At 36.5% G+C, this 17210-nt stretch overlaps 1 protein-coding gene across 14 annotated transcripts in view; it reads right to left on the minus strand.

The window, feature by feature from the left end:
• SCMH1 (Scm polycomb group protein homolog 1) overlaps nt 1–17210 on the minus strand; it is a 219479-nt gene that overhangs the window by 124868 nt on the left and 77401 nt on the right. For 10 of the 14 annotated variants that reach the window (XM_062191072.1, XM_062191075.1, XM_062191076.1 and 7 more), the window contains 2 exons: nt 9398–9468; nt 2122–2356 (listed from right to left, as the gene is read on the minus strand). In XM_062191072.1, the coding sequence (XP_062047056.1) occupies nt 2122–2356; nt 9398–9468 (306 nt within the window). Of the gene's footprint in view, nt 1–2121; nt 2357–9397; nt 9469–10338; nt 10482–17210 lie in introns of those variants that run through there. The other 4 variants (XM_062191069.1, XM_062191066.1, XM_062191067.1 and 1 more) reach the window with 2 other exon arrangements.

The following is a 17210-nucleotide window of genomic DNA, read 5'->3' on the forward strand; positions in this document are numbered from 1 at the left end:
TTGAAAATTTTCCCCTCACACTCATGCTCGACTATCAGGAAATCTTTCTTTCTTTCTTTCTTTCTTTTTTTTTTTTTAATTTGTTTAATGCTTTTTCTTTCTTTTTTTTTTATTAAACTTTTATTTAATGAATATAAATTTCCAAAGTACAGCTCATGGGTTACAATGGCTTCCCCCTCCCAAAACTTCCCTCCCACCCACAACCCTCCCCTTTCCCGCTCCCTCTCCCCTTCCAATCACATCATGATTCATTTTCAATTCTCTTTATATACAAAAGATCAGTTTAGTATAAATTAGGTAACAATTTCAACAGTTTGCCCCCATATAGCAACATAAAGTGAAAAAAAAAATACTGTTGGAGTACTAGTTATAGCATTAAATAGCAATGTACAGCACATTAAAGACAGAGATCCTACATAATTTTTTTTTAAAAAATTAATTAATTTTCTATGCCATTTCCAATTTAACACCAGGTTTTTTTTTTTTTTCATTTCCAATTATCTTTATATACAGAAGATCGATTCAGTATATAATTAGTAAAGATCTCATCAGTTTGTACCCACACAGAAACACAAAGTGTAAAAATACTGTTTCAGTACTAGTTATAGCATCACTGCACATTAGACAACACATTAAGGACAGATCCCACATGGGATGTAAGTACACAGTGACTCCTGTTGCTGATTTAACAATTTGACACTCCTGTTCATGGCGTCAGTAATCTCCCTAGGCTCTAGTCATGAGTTGCCAGGGCTATGGAAGCCTTTAGGGTTCGCTGACTTTGATCTTATTCCGATAGGGTTACAGTCAAAGTGGAAGTTCTCTCCTCCCTTCAGAGAAGGGTACCTCCTTCTTTGATGGCCCCGTTCTTTCCATTGGGATCTCACTAACAGAGATCTTTCATTTAGGTCTTCTTCTTTTTTCCTTTTCCATGGTATCTTGGCTTTCCATGCCTACAATACTCTCATGGGCTCTTCAGCCAGATCCGAATGCCTTAAGGGCTGATTCTGAGGCCAGAGTGTTGTTTAGGACATCTGCCATTCTATGAGTCTGCTGTGTATCCCACTTCCCATGCTGGATCTTTCTCTCCCTTTTTGATTCTATCAGTTAGTATTAGCAGACACTTGTCTTGTTTGTGTGATCCCTTTGTTTCTTAGACCTATCCAAGCCATCTAATGTGAACTGAAATTGATCACTTGGACTAGTGAGATGGCATTGGTACATGCCACCTTGATGGGATTGTATTGGGGCAAGACTGATTGTAAAGCAAAATTAGATTTTAAAATGCAATCCTTCAAAATAAACAATAAGTGTAACAAAGGTTAGCTGTAAGTTATAGTACAATCCATCTCTTGCTAACACCCCATTGGGATTCACTGCAATAGGGACTGAGTAATTGATGAAATGGGCTGAATCTCTCAGGTATATTGAGGTTGAAAAAAAGGGGTGACTATGATATATTAGAGAAAAGTAAGTAAAATTATAGATTTTAATTAATAGTGAAATCAAAATGAGAAGATTCCAAGGACCAAGTAAAAATTTGAGCAAAAGAAGAGAAAAGATCCTTGTAATAATCATCTGTCACATGGGGAGATTTTTTTTCTTACTCTTTCTCATAATTATAGAATTTGGCCAAACGTTGTTTTTTGAGGTAGATTAAATGGCAAAACCTTCCATTTTTTTTCTCCCAAGACAAATGGGCGCAGATATAAAAGGAATAAAGGGATTTTTAATAGTCATAGTCTATTTAATTCATGTAGATGGAAAGAAAGGGTTAATAGTTCCCATTTTACAACTATAACAAATAAATGGTTGTATCTAAATCACAAGCCAGCAAACTTAAGTTAGCGGGCTTAGTCACCTTTTCATGGTAAATAAAGTTTTATTGGAACACAACACTTGCTAGAAAAGTAAGAGTCTGAAGAAGTTTGGACCTCATAACACAATGCAGAGATGGAGATGTCCATATCTTGCAGTTTGTTTCAGTTTGGGTAGGTCATTTTTGGGGGACCATATGAAAAAAGGATAAACAGGAGTCTCTGGGTTTTCTCATAATAGTATGTATGACTTTTGGAATCAAGCTGATTGACTAGACTGACTAGAGAGGGCCTAGTTACTCACCCAGAGGGGGCTGCAGCATACCCCCATTCTTCTCACAATTCCCAATAGGCTGGATTTCAGCTGAGTCAACCAGTCGCCAGAAGTCATTCTTATTGTCACTGCCGTCAAGGCGCAAGCGAAGGCGGGCACCTGTCAGTCCAACTACTGTGGCAATACAGGTGGAGGTGGTGTTCCTGGGGTCCTGTGCTTCCAATTTCATGCTGATCTTGAATTCGTTGCTTGGAGGTGTGTAGGACTGAGGAGAATAAGCCATGGAGATTAGACAGACTAATAGTAAACTGCATTTTCCATAAGAATGTTAAGAGATGAAATCTGAAATCTTATGCTTTGTGTTCAAATTGATTATAGCTAGGCCAGGGACAACAGATCTAAATTAGTTCCTTATATTTAACAAAAGTAAAAATGGAAGGTAAGAAGGAAAAAAATTTACTTTCCATTGAAGCACCAAATATTGACTAATACCAATTAAAAAAAAAAAAAAGCACAAGTGTCTCATATAGTCCAGTTACTTACATGCTTTCTAATGCTATCTTGTCAAACTCCTTAGCATTTTAGGTAAAACATTTTCATTTTAGGACTGCTACATCATAGTAAACTATAAAACATTTCAGAAAATTGATCTGTACATCTATCACACAGACTAATGAGGGTTGCAATTTTTTTTCTTATTTTGACTTTAACTCATAAATCAATTCATATAATTTATATACAATAAATTATAACTTTGGTGAGTCTTTAAATATATAATATATATATATATTTAACCATGACACTTTATATACCACATGCATCCATGAATTTATCATTACAATCAAGATAATGAACATGATTACTACCTTGAAGTTCTCACAGCTCCTTTTATTTTATTCCCGACCCCCCACAAAGAAATCTTTTATTTAAGGAATACAAACTTCATGAATTTCGTAAGTACAACTTTAGGAATATAGTGATTCTTCCCACCATACCCATTCTCTCATCCACCCTCCCACCCCTCCTCCTTCTCCCTTTCAAATTCCCAGTCCCATTCTAGACTAAGATCCATTTTCAATTAACTTTATACACAGAAGACCAACTATATACTAAGGAAAGAGTTCAACAGTTGGCATGAACAAAATAAATCAAAAAACAAAAAATCAAAAAACTGTCCCTCAACAGTTGAGACAAAGGCTGTTCAAAGTCATTGCATCTTGATGTTAATTTCTTTCTTTTTTTTTTAGAATATTAACTTTAAAGAAGCACCCAAGAATGATACATCTTTTGTGAGTACTTAGACATAATTAAAATGCAACTCTTTGAGGACAGAGGTCCTACAAGGGAAGTTAGTGCACAATGACTCCTGTTGTTCATTGAACAATTAACATTCTTATGTATGATGTCAGCGATAACCTGAGGCTCTTAACATGAACTGCCTAGGCTATGGAAACTCCGTCAGTATTTAGATAAGGCCATAAGCAAAGTGGAAGTTCTCTCCTCCCTTGAGAGAAAAGTACCTCCTTCTTTGATGATCAGTTCTTCCACTGGGGTCTCACCTACCAAGGTACTTCATGTAGGACATTTTTTGTCACAGTGTCTTGGCTTTCCATGCCTGAAATGCTCTCGTGGGCTTTTTAGCCAGACCAGAATACCTTAAGGGCTGATTCTGATGTCAGAGTGCTATTTAAAGCAACTGGCATTCTGTGAGTCTGTTATATGGACTATGGCTCCTTTTATAACCCCTCTTCTGAGACTCCTCTTAAACCCTAAGCCCAGGTAGTCACTTATCTCTTTTATCACTATACACTGGTTACAAATCTAGTCTTAGATGGAACTGTAGAATATATATTCTTTTGCTATTGCTGTTTAGCTTGTTTAACTCAACTTAATTATTATGTTATTAAATATTATTATTCATCCACATTGTTGATGTGGCTATATGTATAAGTTGTAGGAAACATAAATGAGTTTTATATTTAGATCTGGATGTTATTCCCAAAAAACAGATTGCATTATGCATATGTATATATTCCAAAATTTGAAAATCCAAAATATTTCTGATCCCAAGTATTTAGGATATACTTGACCCATAATTCATTTCTGAGTAGTATACCATGTTGACAGACATTTGGTTTATTTCCAGTTTTGGACCATTACAAATGAAACTATGAATATTTACTTTATATGAGAATATCTCAGCTCCCTTGAAATTCTGATTGCCTTCTGAACTTCTCATGGATGCCAAAATCTGTAGACACTCAAGTTCTTATATAAAATGGCATAGCATTTGTATATAACCTATGTAGATCCTCCTATACACTTAAAATAATCTCTAGACTACTTACAAAATACTGAAAACTATGTAAATACTACATAAATAGTTGCTGTACTGTTTACAGAATGACAAGGAAAAAAACTGTGTGTTCAGTACAGATGCAGTATTTTCTATCTGCTGTTGATTGAATTAGCAGATGAAGAACTCATGGATACAAACAGCTACCTGTACATCCTTTTCTCTTGCAAAAATATCTAATAGTGTTGTGAATGAAAGGACAGAATTAAAAGCTTATTTTGGGGCAAAATTTTTCAAACTGATGCATAGTTTTTTCATAATATGCATTTTTCATGGCCTTTAAAAGACCCTCATGTGTTTAACTCACATGCCAGAAAATAAACCTTTTGAACCTTTTGAAGTGTAGAATTCAATGGATTTTGTATATTTGCAGACTTGTGAAAATAACACTCATATCTAACTGTACAACAGTTTGATCACCCCTCAAAAGAACTCCATGCTCATTTGAGTCCCTCATTCCCTCTCATAGCAGGCCCTGGAACCATCAATCTACTTTTTGTTTCTATTTACCTATTCTGAATATTTCGTATCGATGGAATCATGCAATATGGTATGAACAGCTTCTTTCACACAGCATGTTTTCAACATTCATCATGTTGTAACATTACCAGGACTTTATTTTTTCATTGTTGAATAAAATTCCATTGGATGGAGATAATATACTTTGATTATTCATTCATCAGTAAATGGATATTTCAATGTTTCCTTTTTTGGCTATTATGAATGATCATGTAACAAATATTTCTGATATATTTTTGTGTGGACATTTTTCTTTTTCTATTCTCAGATATATATACTTGTTGAGTATGACTGCTGGGTCATGAGGTAACTCTCTGTTCAATTTTTTTTAAGAAGATTTATTTATTTATTTGAAAGAGCTACAGAGAGGGGGAGAGACAGAGAGAGACATAGACAAACACAGAAAGAGATCCTCCATCTGCTGGTTTATTCCCCATACAGCCCCAACAGCTGGAGCTAAGCCAGGTTGAAGCCAGGAGCCAAGAACTTCTTCTGGGTCTCCCCCATGAGTGGCAGTAACTCAAGTACTTGGGTCATCCACTGCTGCTTTCCCAGGCACATTAGCAGGTAGATGGGTCAGAAGCAGAGCAGTCAGGATTTGACTTGGCACTCTGATATGGAATGTCAACATTACAAGCAGCAGTTTAACCTACTGAGCCACAACATCTAAGCTGTTTTCTATAGTGGCTGTAGGATTTTTTAAACTTCACTATCAATGCATGAGGGCCCCAATTTCCCTGTATCATCAGCAACACTTGCTATCATCAGCCTTTTTAATTTTAGTCATTTAGTGGATATAAAGAGGTATTTCACTGAAGTTTTGATTTGCATTTCTTTAATCAGGTTAAGTTTTTTTGATGTGTTGAGTTCTGGGCTCCTAGCTCTGGCCTGGTTTAGCCCTGGGAATAAGAGAGAGAGAATATCTTCCATTTGCAGGTTTACTTCCCAAATGGCTTCAACAGCCAGGGCTGGCTAAGGCTGAAGCCAGGAGCCAGGAGCCAGGAGCCAGGAGCCAGGAGCTTCATCTAGTCTCCCACATGGGTACAGGGGCCCAAATACTTGGACCATCTTTCATTGCTTTCCCAGGCACCTTAGCAGGCAGCTGGACTGGAATTGGAGCAGCCAGGACTTGAACTGGTGCCCATATGGGATTCTGGCATCACAGGCAGTGCTTCACCTGCTTTGCCACAACACCATCCCCTATAGTAAATATCTTTAATTTACCACAGTGTAACTGCAAGTATAAATACTACTTTATGCAAAAGAACTTTACAATAGTATACTTAGGTTTTTCCCTCTCCTGCCTTTGTAACTGGCATTATAATTTTACTTATATATGTTATCATCCTCATAATAATTATTGTTCTTACAACTACCTTTTACAAAGATCTTTAACAAAAACATCTTACATATGTATTCTTATAATTACAATTTCTAGTGACTTCCACTCCTTTGTGGAGATCTGTTACTCGGTGTTATTTTTCTTCTGCTTGATGGACTTCAATGTTTCTTGTAGTGTAAGGCTGCTACTGATCAATTTCTTCAGCTTTTGTATATCTGAAAATATTTTTCACTTTCCTTTTTGAAAAGTAATTTTGCTGGGTATAGTATTCTAAGTGACAGCTTTTTCTTTCAATACTTTAAAGTTTTGCTTAATTTTGTTCTTGCTTGTATTATTTCTGAAAAGAAACACAATGTCACTCTTATATTAGTTATCCCATATGAAAAGTATATTTCTTTGGCAACTTTTAAGGTTTTTCCTATGTTTTTGTGAAATTTTATTATGATATGCCTTAGTGTTGCTTTCTTCTTTTATTTTTAGGATTCACTGAGCTTCTTAAATATATAGATTTATATTTTTCTTCATTTTTTGAAAAATTTTAGGCATTATTTCTTTAGACACCATTTCTTCTCTCCTTTGGAGACTCTAATTACATGTTACTGGTACTCTTTTTGTTTTTTTTTTTTCTAATTTTTCCCCTATGCATTTAATTTTGGAAAGTTTCTATTGCTATGTCTTCATATTTACCAATCTTTACTTCTGGCATCACTACTATCCAATGTATTTTTAATTGCATATTTAGTGGTTCAATGAGAGTCTTTTTTACATTTTCCACATTTGCTTAACTTTTAAGCATATCAGTTAAAATAACTATTTTGATAAGTTTGCTTGTTATTCTATGATCTGGGCAGATTCTGAGTTGGTTTCAATCACTTGATCATTCTCTCCATTATTGCTTGTATTCTCCTGCCTTTTTGCATGCCTAGGAATCTTTGACCAGATGCTAGGCTCTGGGAATTTTACCTGTTGGGTATTAGATATTCTTGTATTCCCACAAATAAATCTTCTTACGCTGTGTTCCCAGATGAGTTACCTACAAATAGTTTCATCATTTGACTCTAACTTTTATGATTTGCTAGATAGGTCTAGAGTAGTCCTCATGGTATTCTGGTGCTAATTATTTAATTATTTCCTGCTACTAAGCAAGTTCTTCCTGAGGATTGCATTCTAAAAATGCAATTGAATTACAAGATTTTCTAGACAAGCTGGTAGGATCAGGAACTATTCCTACTCTTCTGTGAGTATCAGGGTCAGTTCCTTCTAACCCTTTCAGATGGGTTTTTCTTTGGCTTTATGTATATTCCTTCACAAGGATGTCCTGAACAGTAGTACCTACCTGAAGGGAATTCTCTGCAGATCTCTAGTTTTCTTTCTGTTCAGCTCTTTCATCTCTAGTACTTTGTCCTGTATATTCTAGTCACTTTTGGTATCCCTGGATTGTTAACTGCATCTCCATGAATTAGGGAATTTGCTCGCTCTCCCCTTCCCTGATCCATGATCAGAAAACTCTCTTGAAGGCAGTAGGCAGGGATTGTAGGAAACACATTTATTTTCCATCTTTCAGAGATCACTAGTTGGTTGCCTTATCTTCAGTGGCTTTAAACTATGGTTTACTATATTTTTGTCTTTTCAAAAAATGTTTCAGGTAGAAGTATTTCATTTCTTATTACTTTCAAATGGGCATAATTTCTAAATTTTTATGTTTACTTAGAAAATAGAAAAAACTCAAACTTGAAGTGAAATGTAGACAGATGAGGGGCTGGTGCCATGGCATAGTAGGTTAAGCTTCTGCTGTGCCAGTATCCGATATGAGTGCTGGTTGGAGTCCTAGCTATTCCACCTTTGATCCAGCTCCCTGCTAATGGCTGGGAAAGCAGTGGAAGATGGCTCAAATGCTTGGGTCCCTACACCCATGTGGGAGATCCAGAAGAAGCTCCTGGTTTCTGGCTTCAGATTGGCCCAGCTCCAGCTATCATGGCCATTTGGGGAGTGAACCAGCAGATGGAAGATATGTCTCACCCTTTCTGTCTCTGTGACTGTATCTCTCAAATAAATAGGTCTTAAAAAAGAAAAAGAAATACAGACAGATGAAATAACCATTGTGTAATTAAGGAAGAGATATGTAAATAACTTCCTGGTACTTGGCTATGTCTAGTAGCAGCAGGCTTCTTCTTCTTCTTCTTTTTTTTAGAAAACTTTTATTAATAAATATAAATTTCAAAAGTACAATTTTTGGATTATAACGGCTTTCCCCCTATAACCACCCTCCCACCCAGAAACCATCCCATCTCCTACTCCTGCTCCCATCCCATTCTTAAGATTAATTTTTAATTATCTTTATATACAGAAGATCAACTTACTATATACTAAGTAAAGATTTCAACAGTTTGCTCCCACACAGAAACACAAAGTATAAAGTACTGCTTGAAGACTATTTTTACCATTAATTATCATAGTACAATACATTAAGGACAGAGATCCTACATGGGGAGCAAGTATACAGTGACTCTTGTTGATTTAACAATTGACACTCTTGTTTATGGCATCAGTAATCACCCGAGGCTCTTGTCATGAGTTGCCAAGGCTATGGAAGCCTCTTGAGTTCACCAACTCCGATCTTATTTAGACAAGGCCATAGTCAAAGTGGAAGTTCTCACCTCCCTTCAGAGAAAGCTACTGCCTCCTTTGATGGCCCGTCAGTGTCAACATTCTTACAGAAAGACAATATTGTATAGGAATACTCCTACAATTTCAAGAACTAAGAAGATATAACTCTAACTCTTTCCTATCTGAATTAACAGCTATAGTAAAAATTAGCAATTATTTTCAATAACACAAAATATCCTCAAGAGGTAAAGAAGGTAAGAAGTTAGGGATGAAGTTGGGGAGAATGTCTGCTGCTAAAACTCACAGTCACCAAATTTTACCTCTTGAGTTGTGCTCCTCTCATAGAGGTTTATTCTGGAGCCCTGTGATGAAAAGCCCAAGGGATCCCTCTTCATGTTTTGACAATGTAAGAACCAGAAAAAAAAACATAAAGAATAAAACTATTTGTCTCCCACCTACTAAAGATGTTGAGAATCAATTACCTGCTTGAAGCAATGGACAGGTGCTGGGACTGAACATGTTTCTTTTAGGTATTTGTCCCAGGTAAAATGACCTGCAAAGGAAACAGAAATCTCTATCACAGTCAACTTCCAAAAAAATGCTTTTGGGACATAATCTACACTAAACATTAAACCATTTGTAGATTGGTTTTGAGCAAAAAAAATTTTTTTCCTGTTTGGATTCAAAGGATTATTAAGGGAAGAATCTAGGTGACCTGAGATCTTTTAGACTAACTTTTTAAAATCACAGTCTGAAAATGACCTGAGGCATTTTCACGTTAGTCCCTGAACTGATCCAAAATGTCAAAGAAAGATATACCAATGTCTCAAAGAAGTGTCCAGAAAGCTCATGAAAAACAGAAGTAGAAAGCGAATGTGGTGATTTCTTTTGAACAATCTGACCCTTGCAGAGGTCCCTTATTGCTGTCAAATGACAGCTTTTAGCATCCAATGTGGTTGGATTCCACCATTTCAGCTCAGGAAGAGTGAAGGATAGGCAATCTAGAGACATAAGGTGAGAGGATTTAAGGGGGCGGGGCGGGGTGGAAGATAGATGAGATTATACTGGCTCTTTCTCACCCTAATCCCTTCCTATTCCAATCATAGTTGTATTGCTCTGAGGTGCAAAATAACAAAGATCTGGTAATTTAGAGACAAGTAGGACCCGAGAAGCTTTTCTGATGATACTAAGCAAGAACAAGCTTAGGAGTCTACAAAATCTTTTAGCCTCTTGAGGTGGACTGAGAGTTTCTTTTAAAGAAGATTACGACGAAGAAATAATCTTTAAGGTTGGTACTCTATTAAATACAGGGAAAACATTTTAAGGGACAGGTTGTTAAACACACATACCATTGGACTACAAAAGATCATCAAATTCTTTATTTAAAGGATAAACCAATTACCAATCTTCCCCTAATACCCACCTAGTGGTGACCCCATGATGGAGCAAGGAAGGTCCCAGAAACTCTCACAAGCTACAACACTGTAGCAAACCAGCATTTCTTGAAGTTTCCTCTGTGGTGGAGCAGCACAGGGCCCCTTTGGGCAATGCAAAAAGCACTAGATGCTGGGAATAAAAACGAGTCACTGAGTGATAAACTCTAAATCACTCCAAAGATGATGCCAAGTCTTTATACTTTATTGACTTTATAGCTTCTGTTTTAAAACTGGCCCCTTTCCCACCATCCTTAACTGAGCCAAGTAGATTTGGCAGAAATCACTGTCAGTTCTGAATCATTTCAAGAACTAGCCAATGACTAATCCTCATGACTAGACAGTCCATAGAGTAAATGAGATGGATATTTCCTGGAATCAAGATTTAAAGAGGTTATCAGAATTTAATAAAAAATTTGCTCTTAGCTGAGAGGACCCTCAAGGAAAGACTAAATACATTCATTACTTTTTTTTTTCTGACAGGCAGAGTTAGAGAGAGACAGAGAGAAAGGTCTTCCTTCCATTGGTTTACCCCCTAAATGGCCGCTGCTGCCTCTAATACTGGTATCCCATATAGGCAATGGTTCATGCTCCAGCTGCTCTACTTCTGATCAAGCTCCCTGCTAAGGGCCTGGGAAAAGCAGGGGAGGATGCCCCAAGTGTTTGGGCCCCTGCTACCCAGCTGGGAGACCCAGTTGAAGTTCCTGACTCCTAGCTTCGGCTTGGTCAAACCCTGGCCGTTGTGGAGTGAACCAGTGGATGGAACATCTCTCTCTCTCTCCCTCTCTCTGACTTTCAAATAAATAAACAAAAAAAAATTTGTTTTAAGAAGGAAGAAATAGGACATGCAGCAAGATGTATATCAGGGGCTCATAAACTTTTTGTAAGAGACAAGATAAGGGTCAGTGCTATGGTGTAGAATGTTAAACCTCTGCATGCAGTGCCGGCAGCCATATGAGTGCTGGTTCAAGCTCTGGCTGCTCCACTTCCTATACAGCTCCCTGCTAATATGTCAGAGAAAGCAGCAGAAGACTGCCCAAGAACTTGGGCACCTGCTCCCATGTGGGAGACCCAGAGGAAGCTCTTGGCTCCTGGTTTCAGACTGGCTTAGTTCAGGTCATTGCAGCCATTTGGGGAATGAACAAGTGGATGGAAGATCTCTCTCTCTCCTTCTCTCTCTGTATTTCTGCCTTTCAAATAAATAAATATTTTTTGAATTTTATTCTTTGTAGGCTTACACTCTATGTTACAACTACTTAACTCTGCCATTGTAGTGTGAAAGCAGCTACAGACAACACATAAATAAATAAGTATGATTATGTTGTACTAAAACAGGAGGAAACTAGAGTTGGCTCTCAAACATTAGTTTGCCAAACCCTGGTATAAAGCACTGATTCCACAGCAATACTCATACTTTGCTCTATTTCTTTACACAAAGTTCTGGGTCCCAACTTCAGCAGTTCTCTCTCAGTCAGTCCCAACTATGGCCTGAGGACATATTTTGAAGGCTCCTTAGGTATTTTTTTTAAATATTTATTTATATTTTAAGTAATACAAATTTCATAAGTACAACTTTAGGAATATAGTTATTCTTCCCACCATACCCACCCTCCTACCCCTCCCCCTCCTCCCTCTCCCCTTCCCAGTCCCATTCTCCATTAAGATTCATTTTCAATTAACTCTGTACACAGAAGACGAACTCTATACTAAGTAGATTTCAACAGTTTGCACACACTCGCACACACACACAAACTGAGAACAAGTTTTACAGTTAATTTTCATAGTACAACTCATTGAGGACAGAGGTACTGCATGGGGAGTTCACGCACAGTGACTCTTGTTGTTGATTTAACAATTAACACTCATGTATGATGTCAGTGACCATCCAAGGCTTTGTGAATCCACAAACTCCGTTAGTATTTAGATAAGGCCATAAGCAAAGTAGAAGTTCTCTCCTCCCTTTAGAGAAAAGTATATCCTTCTTTCATGGCCACTTCTTTCTGCTGGGGTCTCACTTACAGAGATCCTTATGTAGAACATTTTTTGCCACAGTATCTTGGCTTTCCATATCCTTAGGTAATTCTAACTAAAATCTGTATCTAGGAACTATTGCTGGGGTTGAAAGAATGCGATATGGAGAGTCAGAAGGAGTCATTTCAAGTCTTAGGCAACTATCTTAGGTAAGTTACTTCATCCTTCCAAGTCTCAATTTACTCATCTGAAAGACAGAGATGGAATCTCTCTCACAAGATTGCATCTACATCCACCATCCAGTAAATAAACTTCTCCAAAGTGCAAAGAACTGTGTTAAATGTTAGGGGACAACAAAGACATGGTTCCTAAATTCACAGCATTTTCAGTCTGGAGATAAGTAGAAATAGTAAATAAATAAAACAGTTATAGTGATGACAAATTTATGTTAATGACGTAGTGCCCTCAGAAGGCACAACGGGGAAATTTAGTCTATATTTGGGGTCAGAATTATTGTGAAGGTTAGTATTATTAACGAAAATGGGCTTAGTATTTTATAATTTAACACATATAATTTGAGTGTTTTCAATTATTCACTTGACAGATGTTTACTGAATATCCTGTGTATACTAGGCAGTATAACAGGTTCCTGGACCTCATGGGATTTACATTTTGGTGTATGATGAGACACAATTGATACAGAAACAAAACAAGGTAATAAGTGGTAAGTACTTTACGAGAATATAAGTGATGTCATACAGACTAGGAGCTCTCTTAGTAAGCTATGGACAGTTGCTCTACAGAAGAAATACTTGAGCTGAGACCTTACTCATTTATATCAGTATTGTTATTATATGAACAATACTGAAGAACATGTCTTATAAACTCTACTGTATACCATATGATAGGTATACTTATGAGAAGAATGACCCCTCCCCTGAAGAGACCTACAAATATAAAAAATCTTTGAACAATTGAAAGGCCCATAAAATTCACCTAATTGAATGTATGAATCCCCTTCTCCAATATCTATCAATCAACAAACATTTACTGCGTATTATAATATAATGGTTCAAGGCTTTGATGGCATATGGCTATGAACAATACAGCCAAGTCTCTGCCTACATTCTAAGGGACAATGTAGACAATATATAATAAACAAATAAATATATGTCAGTTGGTCCAGAGAACAAATAATTATACCATTCTTGGATCTTTTCAGGAAGGAAAAAATAAATCAAGGTATAAGTGAGAGAAGAAATGTGCGCTATTTTAGAAAGGATAGTCAAGAAAGGCATACTAATGAGGTGGTACAAAAGTTGAAATATGAATGGTCCCTCCAGCCACTGTTTGGATAATTCCAATAATAGGACACTTGTTGTTTTTTGGCTATTGTTCAAGAGTACAAATGAATAATTTTTATAGTCAAAGTCTACCTCCATTGGTCCTAGACATTTTATATCTCTTTCTATAAATGTGTACCATATTCCTCAACTGCTCCTAACTTGCCATATTGACTATTCATGCTGGCTGCTATTCTGGCCACGTTCCTCTATACGAATTCTACTTTGTTCCATCTTAATGTGGAATTCAAATTCCTTAGAGCAGTAAGGGTAATCAAAGGGTAATCAAAGTCTTTAGATCAGAAATCCCACTCCAAGATTATTGTCTAGTGTTCTGTTGTCTATATGTGCCATAATTTATGTAACTTAATAAGAATATTTATTAAATACCATCCGTGGTCATTTAAGTGTCTTCTAATTTTTTGAAGAGTATCTGTGTGCACATATCTTTGAATACTTTTAAGATGATCTCCTTAGGAAAAATTCCAAAGAGTAGGATTAATGGACAAAAAGTATGCATATTTTAGATTTTGACACATTATATACTTCTAAAATAACCCCTAAAAAGATTATGACAATTCTATTTCCACAAAAAGCTCATGAGTGTTTTTCTCAAATTTTTGCTAGAAGTGTTTTAATAATCTCTATAATGCTGATAAATTTCATCAGTGAAAAAAAATACTGTTACATTTTTATTCACAATCCTTTGACTATGAATAAAGTTGAGGATACTTTTAGGCTTATGAGCCAGGTTATTTTTTGCCATTTTTATGCTGATGTATTCTTTTATTTTCTCACAGATTCTAAGATATCCTTGTGAATTAATAATATTAATTCTTTGGATGTCATATATGGTGAAGATTTTTTCAGTCTAGTAAGATTTATCATTCTCAGTCTTTTTTTTTTTTAAAGACTTCTTGGTTTCACATCATGCTTTCCTTACTTCGGTATTATAAAAATGTTAATCTATTTTTTCTCTTAGGATTTCTCTCAATTCATTTTTTTACATTTAAACATTTTATCTATTCAAAATTTATTTTGTGAAACAAATAAGGCAAGGATAGTTTTTTCCTTTCACATTTATTCAATGAATGTGCTCCAATGAGATCTATCGAATAAATCATCTTCTCTCCACTGATTTTAAACATCACCTTGGTATTTTTATTAATTTTTATATAATTTTAGGTCAATTTCTAGATGCTATATTCAGTTCTTCATTACTCTATCTATTCCAACACTAGCGGCACTGTTTCATGTAATTTCACAATCAATTAAAATATGTGATGTAGAAAGTCTCTTTCAAAAGTTATACCTTCAATCCTATCTTGTTTTGGCACTTTCTAGACGATTAATACATTGTGGCATTGAACTTATTAAACTCTTTATAAAATATCTAAATAATAAGACATAAAGTTCATTCTGAATGACTTGATATTTTTAATGAGTCATCTGAAAATCAAATATTAGGCAAAAAGTAATTTCTTTTAAAAATAAATAACTGTAACTAAATTGTTTCTTTAGTGATCTTTTTAAATATGCCATGATACAATCTCCTAGAGAGAACTCATGAAATATACTGGTTAAAAAAGGGAGGTTTTAAGAAAGAGCTCAGCTCTCAGTATCAATGCAATGACTTCATTACTACACATACCTACTCCCTGGTCTTTGGTTTCAAAAATACATGCAGAGAAAGGTAGGAGTGATTTAATACTCAGGTATAGTCTTTCATCAAATGCCTCAATGTTGGAGCAGTTGTAAAAAAAGCAGTTTCAACTATGATACTGTTTCAATAACATTTTTATATGATTTTTCTCCTCAAAAAATAAAAGGAAAAAAAAATAAAAGCCACTTGAAGTGTTTTTGTTTAATACAATAAAGCTGCTAGAGCAAATTCATTGTTCTTTTCAGGCAAAAGAAAGAAAGTATTATGGAGAAGAAGTCAGAGGCTTTCTGGAGGGTTGAAGCAGGTAGCTTGAAATAAGAAAGTCAAGCCAGAAAGGGGCATAAAGTCTTCTAAAACAAACTTTTGCCTTTACAGGCCTCATATCTCTGGCACAGCACTTCCATCTGGTGATTAAAGTGCAGCAAAAAAGCTACTTTCTCTCAAAAACCTTTTCATTTTTCCTGTCTTCCCAGAACAAATTCCACCATTCCCTATTGCCCGCCACATCGGGTTACATTTTTATTTTCACACTTATCACATCATAGCATTATATTGATTTTGTAAACTCTTTATGGATAGGGGCTATTTTTATTTGTGTTTAATCTTCCCTGATTAATAGAATACCTGAAACTTAATAGAAGCACAATAAGATTTTTGAGTGAATGAAAAGCAGCAAAGAAACACACAAGTAAAAGTCCTACTCTTTTCCAAACTAGTAAAATCACACATGGGATATTAAATTTAGTTCTTGGAGCTATACTTCAAGAGAGATAGAGCAAATCAAAGTCTAATGGTGCCGGCGCCGTGGCTTAACAGGCTAATCGTCCGCCTTGCGGCGCTGGCACACCGGGTTCTAGTCCCGGTCGGGGTGCCGGATTCTATCCCAGTTGCCCCTCTTCTAGGCCAGCTCTCTGCTATGGCCCGGGAAGGCAGTGGAGGATGGCCCAAGTCCTTGGGCCCTGCACCCGCATGGGAGATCAGGAGAAGCACCTGGCTCCTGGCTTCAGATCAGCGTGGTGCGCCGGCCGCAGCGGCCATTGGAGGGTGAACCAACGGCAAAAAGGAAGACCTTTCTCTCTGTCTCTCTCTCTCTCTCACTATCCACTCTGCCTGTCAAAAAAAAAAAAAAAAAAAAAAAAAGTCTAATGGTAACCTAGTGGTACATAGACCCCAAACCATGTCATCTGAGGACCAGTTGAAGAAACAATACTTAGCATGAGAATGAAAGCAAAGTCTCAAAGCCATTTCCTCATCCATTCACCCAAAAACATGTAATTACAATGTTGGGCTAGGTGCTGGAGATATAATCATGACCAAAATATTGCCCTTGCCCTCACAGGGCTTTGTTCTAGTGAGGGACTGAGACTAAACAATTAACAAACTGTGGTAACTGCTACACTTGAAGAGACATTGGGTGCTACAGGAGCATCTGGAGGGTGTATGGAAGGCTTCCCAGAGGAAGCAATTTTTAGGCTTCTAAGCTACAATATAAAATAATATAAGCAGGAGTCTATCAAAAAGAAAGGAATTTTTATTTGTTTCATACAGAAAGAAAAGCACACATAAAGTCTTGGAAGGGAGAAAGATCAGTTCTAAAAACTGGATCTTCTGATGTGGTTGTGGGGTGAAAAAGAGTAATTTAGAAAATAAGTTGTAGGTAAAGGCACTGTTCAGGCATCAAAGGGTCTCATATCCCAGATTAATGAGGAGATTGAAAGTGGTATCATTCTGGCTGCAGTGTGAAGAACACACTGGAGGGCAGTAAGGTTGAAGGAAGGCAGGCTAGTTAAAGGAACTGTGCCAATAATGTAGCTGGAAATGATGGTGACTCGAATTAAGAAAGCAGCATAAGGACCAGTGCTGTGGTGCAGTGGGTTAAAGCCCC

This window comes from Lepus europaeus, chromosome 5, assembly GCF_033115175.1.
Source record: "Lepus europaeus isolate LE1 chromosome 5, mLepTim1.pri, whole genome shotgun sequence".
Taxonomy (NCBI): domain Eukaryota; kingdom Metazoa; phylum Chordata; class Mammalia; order Lagomorpha; family Leporidae; genus Lepus; species Lepus europaeus.